This window comes from Physeter macrocephalus, chromosome 15, assembly GCF_002837175.3.
Source record: "Physeter macrocephalus isolate SW-GA chromosome 15, ASM283717v5, whole genome shotgun sequence".
Taxonomy (NCBI): domain Eukaryota; kingdom Metazoa; phylum Chordata; class Mammalia; order Artiodactyla; family Physeteridae; genus Physeter; species Physeter macrocephalus.
The window spans coordinates 72,963,102-72,979,894 of NC_041228.1; the positions used below are offsets into that span (position 1 = coordinate 72,963,102).

Genomic DNA, 16,793 nt, shown 5'->3' on the forward strand with positions numbered 1-16,793 from the left:
CTGTGCTGAGCCATATTGGAACGCAAAGCACAAGGAAACATCAGTAATTCTTATCCTGCCTTCTTGAAAATTTTGATATTCTGTTCATCAGGAATTTTTGTTTGCGTTAATTTTGATGCTAAAAAATATTTTATGACAATATTATTTACTTTGATTAATGAGTGTTTTGGTGCCCCCTTCAATTCTGCATCCCAAGCAGATGCACCAACCCCTCACCCCTGTCCCAGCCCTGGGGGCTGAAGTCGTGGCTCAGGCTCCGTGATCTTCAGTCCAGATGGTTGTGCTTCAGTGCACCTCTTTTGTCCCTGGTTCTGTATTTTGGGGAAAGAGAGCCTACAGGATTCGTTGCCTTCTTATAATAACTCTATATACTTGAAGGTAGCAATCAAGCCGTTCATCAGCTGCCTTTTCTCTCTACTAAATTACCCTAACGTGGCTTTTCCTTAGAATGCTTCAGCCTCCTCAAAGAACCAACTTTTCAACTAATTTTCCACCTGGCTGCTGATTTTTGAGCTTTCAGTTGTGGGAAACAAACAATACACTGACAAAAGAATGTCCAGTGTAACTTTATATATTTTGATTTACAATGCATTTCCAATCGTTTTCTCCCCCATTAAAGTACTTGGGGACCAGCTGGTCTGCACATAGCGCCAACAGATACTATTGTAGTCTATCGTGGGGCTTTTATTACCTGGACTGCCCCCCCCCAATGCTTTTCTGATATCCTGAGACTATAGTAAACATAATGGGTAGGGACACTAAGACCAGGTGACTTCCTAGAGCCTGCCAGCCACAACTGAGCTACCATGGAGGACTTTGGAGCACGGTGGCTTGGGGTCTTAGCTGTATTGTCCATGCTTTTCAGGAGGAGGAAAGTTAGTAATGGCATCAAATTCTGCTGCCCTTCGAAACAACATCTTGTGACCTGATATCCTAGATATTTGCCTGCTTTGAGTTTTTTTCTTAAGAAACAACTGCCATTTATTGACTAGTGCTAATCTATGATCCTGGTCATCTCCACTTTACAGGTGAGAAACTGAGGATAATTAGAATGTAAGCAACTTGCTCAGGATCATATAGCTGGTTAGGAGGCGGCTGGAATTTGAAGCTGGCCGTCTGGCTTCAGAGTTGGTGCATTTAATCACTATCCTATTCTGCCCCTTGGACACCACCAGCTAGAGTAATTGGGGTTAATCCTTGCAACAGTTCCACATGCCAGATACTAGACCCATTTCCATTTGATAATACTGAGGCTCCAGAAAGTAAAATAACCTGACCAATTTTAGCTCTTTTGTTAACTGAGCAAAATCCAGAAAAAAAGAGACGAGTTCCTCTGTGCTCACATTTTCCCCTTCGTGGGAAGGGCATTCCTGGGCAAGTCAGGCTGTGTGGCCCCCTGCCAAGTATGCAGCTCAGAAAGAAACAGGAAATAGATGTCTTTTTTTATCAGATCTTAGGGGACAAGTTGGGAATTCTTGCCAATGTTGTCATGAATTTAGGTGAAAAAGACCAAAAGGCTCGTTGAACAAGAGTGTTTCCGGAGGTCTGGTTACACGCCAGGCTGCCAAGCTGCACTGTGCTCCCTGCTGACCCCGGAGGTGCCAGCTTCATCGTGGGAAGGGGTAGCTGGGTGCCGATTTAATCTCACTCGTTTCCGTGCAGCCCGGCAGCCTCAGGAAAGACGGAAGTCGTCCGAGGAGGCCAGTTTGGGCTCGGAGACTCCGGCGCTCTGTGGGCACACCTGACCCTGCACATATGCCCCTGGAGGGTAGCACTTCTCATCGCTCACTGTTCGCAGCGAGCCTGTTGCTCAGGCTGTCTGGGTCTAGATGAATGAGATTTGCATCGTTTTAATAAATATTAATAACCACTTCAATCTCAGTAAACCTTTTGTATGAGACGTTCAAATCACTTTCCAGCCATCTCGGGCTCCCCACAAGAGCCGGTAATCACTTTGCAAAGCTGTGCTAACTCTTCAGCCTCTCAGGGCTCCGTTAGGCTAGTTCTGTGTGACAGGGCACACGTCTGGGGAGAGAGCTAACAAGTGCTGAGGGTGGGCAAGGGGTAGATCACACTTGTCGGCCCGCTTCTGTTCTCAACTATTGTGCTTCCGTCTCTATTTTTAACTTATTTACCATCTGTGCTCTAGTATATTTGTAGTGGGAGGTTTAATAGTGTTTGTGATGATACTAGAAGCTAACATTAATTGTTTACCGCGGGCCAAGCAATGCGCTGTGTACCTTAAATGCCTTGTTTCATTCAGTCCTCCCACTACATTATTCAATAACCGTCAAGAGGTTGCTTGTCCCAGGTCATATAACCAGTAAATCACATGACAGTATCCAGGTTCAAACCGAGGTTTGTTTGCTTCTAATCATCTTTGGCTATCAGTAAGATAGCCTTATCGTTCACCTTCTTGTTAAAGCCAAAGTGGTTTGGAACAAATAGTATTCTACAATTTGAAACAAACTGCCTCAAGTAGACCCAGCTTTGGGAGGGGTAGAAGGGGTGGAAGAAAGAGGTTGTGTGTGTGTGTGTGTGTGTGTGTGTGTGTGTGTTGTGTATGTGTGTGTGAGAGAAGAAAGGGATTACTTAAGAGAACCTAGTGAATCGGGAGCCTATAAAGTGAATTTTAAAATCCCTCTCCATCCATAGGATCAGGCTGAATGAGCTTCACATTCATGTGCCATTAGAGCTAGAAGATATCTCAGGGATTACCTAGTTCAAGCTTTTTATTTTACACCTGAGGAAACTGAGGAACAGAGACGTGAAGTAATTCTTTCAAGCTTATCTTAATCGTAAAGATTTGAAGTATTCCCTTAAAGACTTGTTTCTTCTTGCTTCTTAACACATTTTGAGGTACATACAGATCAAAGACTAATACGAAACGAGATATTTCATGATGATTATCTCCTCATGTGTAAATCATCGCTTACTGGTGTTCTGTGCGTGAACCGTCTTAGCAGATACAAGTTCTCCAGCACGTTCAACTAAGCACAAATGAAGTCAGCATGATCATTCTCCAGAATCATCAGATTTTTCCGTTTCGAAATCCAAAATGTTCGTGTGCCCTTTTCAAGAGGAGAGCTGTTCCCTCTAGTTTAAGACTCATGTCCTGTGTTGATGGTTTACGTCTCAAAAGGAATTCTCCTGTGGTAGATGGGAGTTAGCTGTCTATGTGTTTGCACCATAACTGGACAGTGGGTGGCCCAAGGGGTTGTTTGCTGGAGGGACCTTGTATTTTCATCGTGTTCGTCATGTCCTTGTGCCTTAGCACAAGCCCTGGCACAGAGTCTACACTTGTCACATGTTTGCTGAGTGAATGATATATGCGTGAATGTAAAGACCTGGAAATCTTTCTCATCAGTAGAGCGTTGTAACAAGAGGCTCATCCTTAATGCTTATGGAATAACAGAACAGAGACACGGCAGGGCAGCCCAGGCCTAGGTGCAGACCTGAACAATCTCTAGACTGATAGTGTTAAAACATGCAAATACCTTTTCAGGGTTAGATTGCTCTATTCCAGTTTATCAGCCAGAAAACAGCCAGTGGTCCCTAAGGTGTCCCATACTAATCATCATTTTTAGGAGGAGGAATAGTCCTATCAGGCACTAAAGGGGAGCCCTAGAAATTCCTTTTAATTCTGTTTGGGGGAGGGGCTCTTTGGTATATTTTTAAAGTTAAATGTATGTTTCCCCAAATACCATAATTTCAATATGATCCCCCTGTGAGAGCTCAAGCCACAGGTGAAGTTTTGGAGATTAATTCATGCATTCTTTTGCATTCAACATTTATTGCCTATTGGACCATGTGCCCAAGAGATAAACATGAAAAAGGCACAGTCTCCTGCTCTTAAGGAACCTGCAGTCTTGGGAGGAGGGATAAGAAAGAACACGCAAGCAAACACGCAATTACAGTAAAGCCAGGTTAAGATAACTTGCTCTCAAGTCAACCCCACTCTGTATTTCACTAGTTGTGTGACATTGAATGAGTTACTTAACTTTTCAAGACCTTGTGTCATCAAATGTAAAATAGGGATCATAGGAACACCCGTCATGCAAAGTTCTTGAGTGGATTAAATGAGATAATATATGTACATATAAATGCTTAGCAGAGTATGTGGTATGTTTTTAAAAATATTAACTAAAATAACAGTGGTTCTCATACTCCAGCTGTAAATACTTTAACGGAAATACATGAGCAGAGGAAGGCACCTCACTGAAACAGGTTGGGACGGAAGGTAGATAAAAAGACTACCTTCCCGAAGAACCAGGGAGATAGGTGTGAGTCAGTGGGCAGGTTATGTCCAAGATGGTTGGACGTGGCATAAGAAATGGTTGATCCCTCCCTTAAGTAGCTGGTGGGACAAGTCCAGAGGCTTGGAGGCATGTTGAAACCTCAGCTATTTAAGACAAGGCTTACACTTCCAACCAGCAGGACCAGAGAACACGAAAAAGGGCAGAGGGTGAAGAAGAGCAGGAGATGAAGAAGGTGGATCATAAAGAGCTTTACTTTACTTTGAAGACCTTGCAGGTCACTGAAGAATTTTAACGAGAGGAGCGACGCCACGGAATTTTGGAAGGGTTACTCAGATGATGGTAAAGACTAGAATGGCTCAGAGGAGACTAGACCAGAGGCAGGGACTCCAGTCAGGAGGCTGTCTCAGTGATGCAGGTGAGAAATAATGAGAAATTGCGCTAGGGCCGTAGCCATGGGGGCAAAGAGAGTGAAGAGATTTGAGGTGGTTTTAAGAAGAAAGGGGTAGGACTTGGCGATTAATTGGATGTGAGGCGCAAGGGCAAGGAGCAGTCCGGGAAGACACCCAGATTTCTGGCTCGAGAGACTGGATGGGTGCAAGAGCGGGGAGAGTGGGAAAGATGCTGCACTCAGTTGGGACATGTTGAGTTTGCGGTTCTTTATAGGACTTTCTGGGAGAAATGGCTGGCAGGCATTTGGATGGGAAGGTCTGGCACGCAGAAGAAAGGTCAGATATTAAAGTCATGGAGAGGATCCAAGAAATTAGTTCATGTGTTAAAAACACTTAAAGCCATCTACTGAATCCATTTTTGTTGTTGTTATTAAAGATGAGAACCCTAAAGACAGAATATCTGGTTCTTCTAGAAGACCAGATTTCAATTTTATTAAAATAAATGACCCACTTTCATGAATAGAATAACTTCTGAGGTCTCTTATAATTCTAAAACTGTGATTCTTTTGTTCCAAAACATTGCTGTGGATCTGTAATCACCTATTGATGACAGTAAAAGACCTGTGGCCTTAAAATTCTCTTTGTGGACGTGTAGAATATATACTTTTAAATAAGAGCCCATTATCTGTAAAGGCATACAGCCCCAAACATGCAGTGACAATGCTTATGAAAAAGAAAAAACAAATAAAGACACTATCTACATTTACCTACTCTGATCCCAATTGGCTGCAAACAGCAGAAGAATCTTCCTGCCATAGTGATCGCGGTTTTCCAGCACTCCAGGGAACCCATCGATGAGGGCCCTCTTAATGCCAGGATCATCAGCCTTGAAGTTTTTGAACATGTCCAGGTTTAGCTGGCGGTACTGGAAGTACTGGGCCAGGAGTCTAAAGGCATCTGCTTGGTGAAACTTCCTGGCTCGGAGAAATCTCAGGATGAAGGCATCATCTGTGCGTAAAAATCCAATGTCAGGCCTGGTGATGATCATGTCCCTGACTTGCTGAATATCCTGGTGTAAAACATCTGGGTTTTCGTTCAGTTCTAGGCGAGCTTTCTCTATAGTCTCTGGGCTGAGTCCAGCCTGTAAATGGGTCATCTTGGCCAAATCTCCTTTCCAAGTGCTTAATTTCTGATATTTGGGAAGAAAAGAGACTGGTCCCATTCACGTGATGGTCTTCTGAAATTGTGGCCCATTCAACAGTTTTTTTACTACCAAGCTGCCACTGACACAGACAAATAGAGGGTCTTCTTTCTGTTCCTGGAAAGCAGTAGACATTCAGGTCCTATGTGGTGGCGGCCGTCCCAAAGAGAAGCAGAACCGAGGCCATTGCTTACTGCAAAACAAATGCACACAAGAGAAACAAACAGAGATGATACAAAGAAAGTCTGGGTAAGTTAATTGGAGCTCAGAAAAGCAGTATATTATGCTGCAGATCTGATTAGAAGAATAAAGGGTATATTTTCTTTAAAAGAGGATGTTTGGCATAATTTTATTATTGACAACTTCAGTGTGTAATGTGCAAGTATTTGCAATACGTTTAGGAAGTTTTTAGTTACACTGACTAGTTAACATGATAGTGTATGGTCAGATTAGTAATAGATTGCTTTTTTATGAATTACCCAAGAAGAGAGAAAAATCCTCCTCTGTTACCGCCTGCTTTATGGGGCTATTCACAGGCCTCCTATCCAGAGACATTATGGCCTCCCATTAGCTTCTTTTCTCAAAACAGTTTCTTTCACAGAAATACACCCTCCCCCACCTGTTTTTAAAGGCAGCCATTTGCAGCTTAACAATAAAAAGGGACTTTTAAAACTCACGCTATTTTCACCCCTCGGTACCTAATTACTCAAAACTAAACTGAATGAACTGGAGCAGGGAGGGAAGGACAGGCTTATGGCTGGAAGCTTGACCTTCAGTAATCAAATTCAACAGCACTGAGAAAGGGTCTCGTGCGGACATTTACAAGTGGTTTTACTATTGTGCTAAAGGCAAATGGACTTGAGGACTTCCCTGGTGGCGCAGTGGTTAAGAATCCGCCTGGCCAACGCAGGGGACATGGGTTTGAGCCCTGGCCCGGGAAGATCCCACATGCCGTGGAGCAGCTAAGCCCGTGCGCCACAACTACTGAGCCTGCGTGCCACAGCTACTGAAGCCCATGTGCCTAGAGCCTGTGCTCCACAACAAGAAAAGCCACGACAATGAGAAGCCTGTGCACTGCAACAAAGACCCAACACAGCCAAAAATATTAATAAGTAAATAAATTTATTTATTTTTTTTAAAAAGGCAAGGGGACTTGAAACTCTCGGTTGTCTGCCTACCTAACCCAATATCCATATGGACTTAAAAGTCATTTTTTCGTATAACTTTTCTGTTGTCCTGAGATATTATTTTACTTATGATAATGATTGTTTTTTGTTTGTTTGTTTTGTTTTTCCCTTGGTGGTGAAATAAATTTATTTATTTATTATTTATTTTTTTTTTATTGAAGTATGGTTGAATTATAATGTTAGTGGTAATTACTACTGTACAGCAAAGTGACTCCATCATACATATATACAGTCTTTTTTGTATTCTTTCGCATTGTGGTGTATCACAGGATATTGAATATAGTTCCCTGTGCTCTACAGTAAGACCTTGTTGTTTTTCCATGCTATATATACTAGTTTGCATCTGCTAATCCCACACTCCCAATCCAACCCTCGCCCACCGTCCTCCCCCTTGGCAACCACCGGTTTATTCTCTATGTCCCTGATTCTATTTGTTTCACAGATAGGTTCATTTGTGTCATATTTTAGATTCCACATATAAGTGATATCATATGGTATTTGTCTTTCTCTTTCTGACTTGCAATCCCAATCCTGGGCATATATCCAGACAAAACTATAATTCAAGAAGATACATGCACCCCTATGTTCATAGCAGCACTATTCACGATAGCCAAGACACGGAAACAACCTAAATGTCCATCGACAGATGAACGGATAAAGAAGATGTGGTACATATATACAATGGAATACTACTCAGCCATAGAAAAGAATGAAATAATGCCGTTTGCAGCAACACGGACGCAACTAGAGATTATCATACTCAATGATTGAGTGTTTTAATCCCCTTGGATTTTTCTACCTAAATGGTATACAAACAAATGCTCATATTATTTGCGTCTTTCTCATTTTAAATATAAGTGTTTAAGCTCTCTCAGACATTGGTTTGGTCTAACTTAGAAGTTCTAAAAATCAGAACATATTAGGTGTAAAAAAACTTGCGGGCATGCATTTTTTTCCTAGCTTTCCTAGATCGAACAGTATATGCAGTAAGAGGCAGAATATTTACTTGCAACCTAATTATTAATGCCATATCATACAAAATAATTTTAAAGACAAAAATGATTCTTTTACTTAATTTAGGACTAGCAGTAATTTCTTCAGGGAGACAATCACCTCACACATTTCTGCTTTGTATTGCCTTTGTGATATGGAGGAGATGAAGATCAGTTCAGGTAACTAGTATTCATTTTCAAGAATGAATACAGAATAGTGAAAATTTTTATTTACAAAATGCTGGCCTTGTAAACTAATTTGTAAGAAAGTAGCATTTAGCCCTGTAATGTGTGAAAATAAGAAGTATAACAGAGTCTTGATTCTCACTGATTCTTAAGGACTTAGAATAGTAAAGGAAAACAGTGCTATGCACTAGTCCCAGGATTGGAAGAATCTTTAAAATCCGTCTCGTTCGACATCCATGAAATTCCCTCTCTGTTAGCCTCACCACACCCCTTCAGAATTCACCCCCACACCCACTGCAGTCTATCTTTGATCGCTCTCTCCAACCCATGACCAGGATGATCGTATACTTAATTATCCACATTTAGACACCAGGGGTCACTAATAACAGTGACGCTCAACAGCAGGCATAAATGGGGACGTTTCCAAGCAAACCAGACAGATGATCACCCTGCTAGTGAATGACCTTTCTGTTGCCGCCTCCAGTAGGCAAATTTTGGTAACCCATTCTGGGCGACCCCATCAGCGTTTGATATTGATGACTTCATCCCTCTTAAAACTCTCCCATTTTCCCACTCTTTTCTGTGATTCCATGTACCCTATTTTTCTCCTAACCTCTATCCATCCCTGCTCCGTCTTCTGTGCTCACCACGTCCATATGCTATTTTCCAGGATCCAACCGTGACTTAACCACCTGCATGTGGAGAACTTCAGTCCATAGCTCTCTCCTGATCTTCAGGCTTACTTACACATTCCAGCCGCTTACTGATCACCCCCTCTTAGATGTCCCCTAGACACCACAAACTCAGAATGCTCAAAACTGAACTAACCATAGTTCCTCATCCTGGATCTGCTCATCCACCTCCGTCTCTCACTGACTGACATCATCTCTGTATAGTTTCCCACGCTAGAAGCCTGGGAGTCAACTATTATTCCACCTTCTCCCTTACCGCCCACATCCAGGCAATCACTTCCCTAATATTCCTTAAATCGTCCCTGTTCTTTCCATCCATTTTCACTGTCTTTGTTTAGACCGCGTCTCCGCTCATCTGTTTAGTTCTGCAACGTTCTCCCCATGGTGCCCTTGCGGCCAGCCTTGCCCTTTTCTTGTCCATTCTCTGTACTACGGTTGGAATCTGCTCATGTCACTCCTTGATTGACAGCGGTCAATAGCTTCCAGTTGTCCTAGGATGAAATATAAAACTCTGTGACGTGGTTTCCAAGACTCTTCATCACCTGGTCCCGATCTGTCTCTCCAGATTCACCCTCCAGCCGTGCAGCCACACCGAGACACTTGTAGTTTCTTCTCTCTTCTCTGGGCTTGGCAAAAGCTGCTCCCTCTGTCTAGAAAAACCACTGATTAACTCCTCTTTCCCCTTCAGGAGTCATCTTGGAGATCATTTTCTCCAGGAACCCTCCCTCACCTTCAGGGGTCACAGGTAGCCCGCCAGCCCTGACCACACCACATTTTATTGCCATGTTCCTCTCTCCCTTCTCACTCTGAACTCCTTGCACAGAATCTCATTAGTTACCTGGATCTTACTCATCTGCGTATCCCCAGTACAGTGCCTGGCACACAGAGGGTCCGTGCCGTGAGCAGAGCCACTATGTTGTGTTCACTGCCTATTCTCAGTGCCTGGAACTGTGCCTACACTGAGTAGGTGCCGTATATCTACGTACGTATAGAACCAGTTAATAAAGTAGTCAAAATGTATTTTTAACGAGTAAGTGGTTTCCCCTTCTGTTTGGGTACCTCTAGGACTGTTTTCCTTAAATGAGGGTGTGGCAGCTGCCTTTTAATTTCCTTCCTCATCTACAAAGTATTTTCTTCCTAGAAGAAGTTAGCCTAGGCACGCTGTACTTCAGATCATTGCCCCTTTGAAGCTTGCTGGGTGATATTCATGGTTCCAGCCATGGCACAGCGTGCTCAGAGCACGAGGCATAGCCAAGGCTCGTCCCTGGCAGAATATTTAAAGCTGCTGGGAGCAAGTTACTTGTCTTGCAGTTCAGGGAACTCAACAGCGTTTCCAAGATAAATTACCATGAGTTCAAGGGGAGAGTTGAGCTTGCGTTTTTCATGGCCCACTTCCACACATAGTTATGCCTCCAATCTATAATCACTGAAATAGATTTGTTTCAATCTATATCTTTGTTCTGTGCTCAGCATATAGTGGAAGCTGCTGGGGAGAATACCCAAGCCAGGGTCACTGGGTTTCATACTTAGGATGAAATAGACATTTTCCATTAAAGGCAAATCCTTCATTTCAGAAGTCTGAATAGACTGCTACTAAAAATAACAGCTTCAATTGATGAGACTTAAGGCACTAAAAATGCTATGCTATACAAGAATGTTCTCCAGATGTAGCATTTTCAATTGCAATTTTTTTTGTTCACGTGAAGGATTTGGTTCTCATTCAACTTTTCTGAATTGGTCAAACAAGTATAAAGGATACTTTGGACTAGGTATCACCTGAAGAAGTAGGAGCAGTTTCTGTCCTGGTGGTAATAAGAATTGCTTCAATTTATTATTTATTATAACTGTGTTTATTATGTCCCAGGCACTTGCATACTCTCTTTTTTATATAGTATATTATTTAATCCTTAGAACAACTATATGAGATGAGTATATTATTGTCCCCATTTTTCAGTTGAGGAAACAGGCACAGGAGATGGTAAATGACTTGCCCTAGGTTACGCAGTCACCAAGAGTCAGAAATGGGTTTAAGCTTAAGTAATATTTCTGCTGTCCCATGTTCTTTATGACTGGGCTATTCCATCCTTATATGTAGCAGAGAGGTTCTAGTGTTTACCACTTAAGACCTATGTGACCTTCAGCAAGTTACCATCCCTGTCAGAACCTCACTCTCCTTCCCTAAAATTCCTTCCAGATTCACTATTCTGTAAGCCTAAATGTGCCTAAGGGGTTAACAGACATTTTTAGGTGGCCTAACACCATACCTTACAAATGTCCAGTTACCATCTTGTCCTCATAGTTCATCAGCGGATGACTGGAACTATTTTAAATCTACCTATCTATGACTTTTCCGGCTATCATTGATTTTTGCTCTGCCTTTACGTATTTTCCTATGGCTAAAATGACAAATGAGAGGCCCTGCCATTCTATTTGAAGGACTGATATTGTGGCATGCCCTAGTAGAGTTCCAAGCATAGCCTGGGCATTAAAATGTGCTTGATAACCCAAAAGGGCACTTTAGGCAGATTCCTATGAGCCTCGGAAACTCTCTCTTCCACTGCTGGTTGGGTCCGAAATGATTATGTATTTAGAGATTGTTTCAAATACACGACGAGTAACTCACTACACTCTCTGGGGAGCCCAGGGTAGAAGCTTACTTCCATTTCTAATCCATGCTTTTTCTAATGAACTAGAAATTTAGGTAGTGGTATTTTTGTATGAGGGGGAGGAAAGAAGAGTCTCCGTATCATGATATGTGAAATCATGGCATCCATAGATTGCAGATTCATACTTCATCTCAAATTTCCATTAGAAAAAATACACATTTGTGTATTTCCTCATACAGAATTCAATCTTAAGAAAGTGTATTTGCACACACACACTTATAAACACATACTCTAGTCTTTATGAACCAAGAAGTCTAGGTGGAAAAATCATTTCAGAAAGTATAATAATTCAAATGAAATCTATTTTGGTTATTTTATAATCTATTATTCTCATTTATTTCATTATCCTTAGAAACACACGTTAAATATAGGATAACAATCAGAATAATAATAACCACGTCTTGTCTACAAATATATACATATGTGTAGTATTATTTCAAAGCATTTTACATCAATTATCTTTTTTCATCGTTACAATGATTCTGCAATAGGTAGAATAAAGATAATTCCCTGGGAGATGCTGAGAATCATGTGAAATAATGTAGGTTAAAGTGCTTTGAAAATGAAAAGCTCCAGTTTACATTTACTGTAATATTCTTGTTGATATCATACTTCTGTTGTCTCCAGGTAGATAAAAGGATGTTGAAGCCTAGAACAGCTAAGCACCAGGCATTAAGTCAGGTAATGAGCTAGTGTTAAAAGTGAGGGAAAAAAATAGACAAGTATTTGTGACTACTTGTTACGTGCCTCGGGCTTTGGTATTATATAGTCTAATCTCCACACCAACCTTTAAAGCTAGGTTATTACTTATTAGATAAAAGGATAAATCTGAGATTTAGATAGATTAAGTATAGCTGGAAGAACAAAGATTCATACCCAAACCTGCCTGACTCAAAACCTGTGTTCTGTCCATTGCCCTACCCTGCCTCTCAGCATAGGTGCTTTCTCTTTACCAGCCTGGGTATCAGTGCTCTCAGACTCACTCACACAGCAAGCACAGACCTACACCCCATCAATCCTAAGGAAGAACATTTAAGAGATGTAAAATTGGCCAAATTTGGGAGGAAAGAGTATATTGTTGTCATGACCAGAAAGATGAAATCTGTAACTCCTAAATATTGTTTGAAACATAAGAACATCAATAACTAATGAACAATACCTCAAATATTTATTGCTTCTGAATGTTCTTGATAATACAAAGAACAATTTTAAATACAGATAAATTTAAATTAATACAAATACAAAATGAGAAACTATACCTATATTTGTTTCATGGGTTTCTTTTTTAAGAAAAAGATGAAGAATGAATCTCGGTGATAAAACATTCCACATAAAAGTCTAATCAACTACCTCAGCCATCAGGAAGTGTGAAAGATGTGTTTCAAAATTTTAAATGTATATTGAATTAGGTTAACCCTTATGGCTCTTCCCTTTCTAAAATCTCACTTCTAATTTTTTAACTGAATATGTATTTCCCCCTAGGAGTGCTGAAAGGGATTTTTACACTAAATGAAATAAAAATAGATGCTGCTGATATATCAAAACCAAAATCAAAAGTCACAGTGAGCAAAAATCTTTTTTTAAGTACAGTTCTATTTGAAATCTTTCCTGAAAGATGATATGCTCCCTTACTGCCAGTGGAGCCTATATTGAAATCTCAGAGGTCAGTTGATTACAATATTCTATGGTGCTGACCAGAAAGGAATCTTATTTCCAAGTAATGAATTTGAGACTGACCATTAGGGTTTGTAGGACTTCTCTGCGTAAGTACTGGCAAGGAAACATAAGCCTTGTGAGTAACACATTGAACTCCAGTCCATTGACTTTCTATCAAACATTAGCCAACTTGCAGATATGAGCTATCTATATCCGGGGCAGGGAGAGTAGTCTAGAAGGATACAGGGGAGACCTTTAATCATCTGAAAGTGTAGTGTGGCCAGAATTTAGCCCCTGGCTCATGGCCAACTTTCTGTCGCCTTTAGCTCAGTAGTAGCCCAGGGCTCGCCCTTGCCACATAAACATTCATTGTATAGACTCCCTTGGCTCCCTTTAAAACAGCAACTAAACACACAGTCATCTGCCCCCATTTGTTCTTGCTCTTAAGAAAGATTAAAAGTAAATTGGAATGAGTTCTATCACAGTAGAGACACTGAGAGCTTCTACCCAAAATAGATGCCAGATCAGAATTAATAGGCTGGGACTCAGATGAAGTGAATTTCTTGACAAAAGGATTGTGTCCTGTTCCAGAACAATCTATAAAATGTTTGTCCTTTTAGTTTGCTTTGGGGCAAATAATACAAGGAGTTAAAGGGAAAGACAACTTGTAAGGAAGGCATGGGATTTTTTGGCCTCCTAACTGTGTTAGGTAGAAAAGTTTGTAATTGAAGCAGTGGTTACCTTACACTTCACTGTATTTTAAACAAAGAAAGTCTATAGGGGAAACATTATTGAGACATAGAAAATTAAACTGGAATGTTTTTCTGTGCCATTAAAGTATCCCCATAAGAAGTCATTGGCAGTCAATGCCCCAATTTTAAAGGCAGATTCACTGTGCTTCTTAGGAGTATCAATGAGAAGGGAAGGAAAACAAAAACACTTGGAAGAAGGTATTTCTCTCAGACTCTTTCTGAGGAGGAAGAACTGGAGGAAGGTAAGAAAGGCAGGGCCACTCAAAGATAGCCATTAAACCCACGGGTCCCCCTTTGCACTCAGTGTTTTTCCCCACGTATCTGTGTGACTAGGACTCTCTTTCTGGGTGTGATTTGGCAGAGACTAGGAAAGCAGCAGGAATCAGAATTAAGAAAACCGCCTGGGGAGAATGAAGGGCAGCAGAGGTTGGAGGAAAGGGGCTGTTTGCATAACTTTCTCCTCAACTAGAGCTATGATTTTTGAGCTCTTACTGCCTCAGAACTTGGGGTGGTTTTTGCTTTGTTTTAGTGTGAGTGCCATTATTTAATAATCAGACATAAAGGTGGGCAGGTTAAAAAAAAAAAAAAAAGAAGAAGGAATTTGTTCTTTGCCGCTGCTTCTCAAAGTATGGTCCGTGGAGTAGCAGCGTCAGCGGCTAATTAGGAACTCGTTAGGGTCACAGATGTCAGGACCCGCCCAGACCTGCCGAATGGCTGGCGGAATCCCCAGTCAGTTTGGATGCACGTTAATGTTTGAGAAGCGCGGACCTAAAGGATTGATGATCAAAGGGGTTGAGAAGGTAGGTCAATTACCCCTGAATTCAGAGCTCACTCTGTGTGCGGACAGCAGTGCTACTTTGTCCAAGAGGAGAGTAAAAGCACTCCCAGTGTGCTTTTGGAGCCTTGACAGACACTCATAAAAGATCACGTCATTAACTGTTCTCAAACATGCTGGCATGCTCTATACACCAACCAAAAGCAATGAAGCAAGGAAGGAGGAAGGAAGCAAGTGAAAGCAAGAGAGACGGAGAGAGAAAAGGAAAGAGAGACGGAGAGAGAAAAGGAAAGAGAGACGGAGAGAGAAAAGGAAAGAGAGACGGAGAGAGATAAGGAAAGAGGGAGAGAGAAAAGGAAAGAGAGAGGGAGAGAGAAAAGGAAAGAGAGAGGGAGAGAGAAAAGGAAAGAGAGACGGAGAGAGAAAAGGAAAGAGAGAAAGATCTGACCTGTTTAGTTTGATTTATTTTGTCCACACATAAGACTAGATGTCTTTTATTCATAGAGCCTGGGATGGGAGTTCCCAGGTGCCATTTCCAGGCCCACGGATTCTCTCTTACTCCCTCCAAAACTACAAACTAGTGAACACTGAGTGCACTATGTACTTGACACACATACAGGTGTGGAACTTTACTTAAGACATTGGAGCCATAATACAGGCTGAACTGACATGATGTTATTCTAAGGAGAGTAGATGGAGAGAGGTCTGAACAATACCTTCAAATTGGAGATGTGGCTAAAAGGGTCCAGAAGACAAGAGTGGATCATCTCAAACACATATGGGGAAAACCCTACTGGCTCAGAAGTCAGGAAGAAGAAAGCTCACAGAGAATTAGCCCCCCGCATAGAAACTGTCATGTGATAACAGGTCCGTAAAGGGGCAGAATAGGGTTACCTGGCCAGAGACAAGATGATAAGGGGCTGTGGGAATCAGCAGAAATAGTGGAGAATAATGAACTTATTAACTGAATAAATGAAAGCTTTTTTATGGAGACGAGAGTGACCGGTTGATTTCTACATCCATGAGGAATCAAGCCAAAGAAGATAAACTTCCATTAAGCTAAGAAAAACTTGGATTGAAAATAACCACAGTTTTCTCTACAGAAATGTACACTTGGAGCTGACATTGGAGGCTACAGTCTTAGAGTAATACTGTGGATCTTCTCCTGAAATTTAGTCCAGTAAATAAACAACTGGATAAACTGAACAATCATCAAAACAATAAAAATTTGGGAGAAAGATGTAATGGGGAAAAGATCCCTCTTAGCTTAAGGGGTATTTCTGGGCTGATTGCATGCGGCCAAACTTCATACTTTGTATACCCATTCTGCTGTGTTACGTCCTCTGGGTCACCATTTAACGGGAAAGCAGAGAAGCTCCAAGTCAGCCTGGATCCATTTACTAAGGATGCCTCTGCTGGGGAAATGTGTAAAATCGTGAATAGGCTTCTCAGGGTTACTAAGGTGTCCCTTTGTGAAACCTGCAGAAGTGAAAAGACACCACCAATTCTGGAGTTCTAGATTCCCCCATTTGGGAAATGAATGACCTTCCAGCTTTATACTCCATGATTTTAAAGGATGCACCTCTCTGGGAACATGTCTACAAAAGTGTTATGATGCCACTCTGCTGGAAAATGTGTTTTCTGTTCACCTTTAAATCCCTCATAAAAATGAGAAAGTTCTGTTATTGAAAATATGAAAAAAGCAAAATATCCCTTAATAGAAAAAACAAAAGGGGAAGCCAGGATAGTGGCACTTTAGAAAAATTAATGAGCTCAGTATAATATCTTAGTCAAAGAAAAGCATTGCTTCTGAGACAGATGTCTGTAAATCTCATGGAAGCAGCATTGTTTTGAAATTTCCCCAGCCACAGGAAATTGTATCAGGCACAGGAAGAAGTAGTATTGAAGGCACGACATTCCTGGCCGTAGTTTCTGGTTCAAGCAGCTAGAACTGGCAATATATACATTTTTTAAAATTGTCTGGGCTGAACCGTTCTTTGCAGACAGATAAGGGAGTTTTAAGAATCTGGTTGCTTGG

At 41.4% G+C, this 16,793-nt stretch overlaps 1 protein-coding gene and 1 long non-coding RNA gene across 8 annotated transcripts in view; one reads left to right on the forward strand and one right to left on the reverse strand.

Moving 5' to 3' along the window:
• Positions 1-16,793, reverse strand: part of CLVS1 (clavesin 1) — a 246,674-nt gene that overhangs the window by 132,795 nt on the left and 97,086 nt on the right. For 6 of the 7 annotated variants that reach the window (XM_055091287.1, XM_055091286.1, XM_028500704.2 and 3 more), the window contains one exon: positions 5,416-6,042. In XM_055091287.1, the coding sequence (XP_054947262.1) occupies positions 5,416-5,870 (455 nt within the window). In that variant the 5' untranslated portion in view covers positions 5,871-6,042. Of the gene's footprint in view, positions 1-5,415; positions 6,043-9,448; positions 10,029-16,793 lie in introns of those variants that run through there. The other variant, XM_028500709.2, reaches the window with a different exon arrangement.
• Positions 1-16,793, forward strand: part of LOC112065833 (uncharacterized) — a 130,875-nt gene that overhangs the window by 75,383 nt on the left and 38,699 nt on the right. The gene's annotated exons all lie outside the window — the stretch shown is intronic.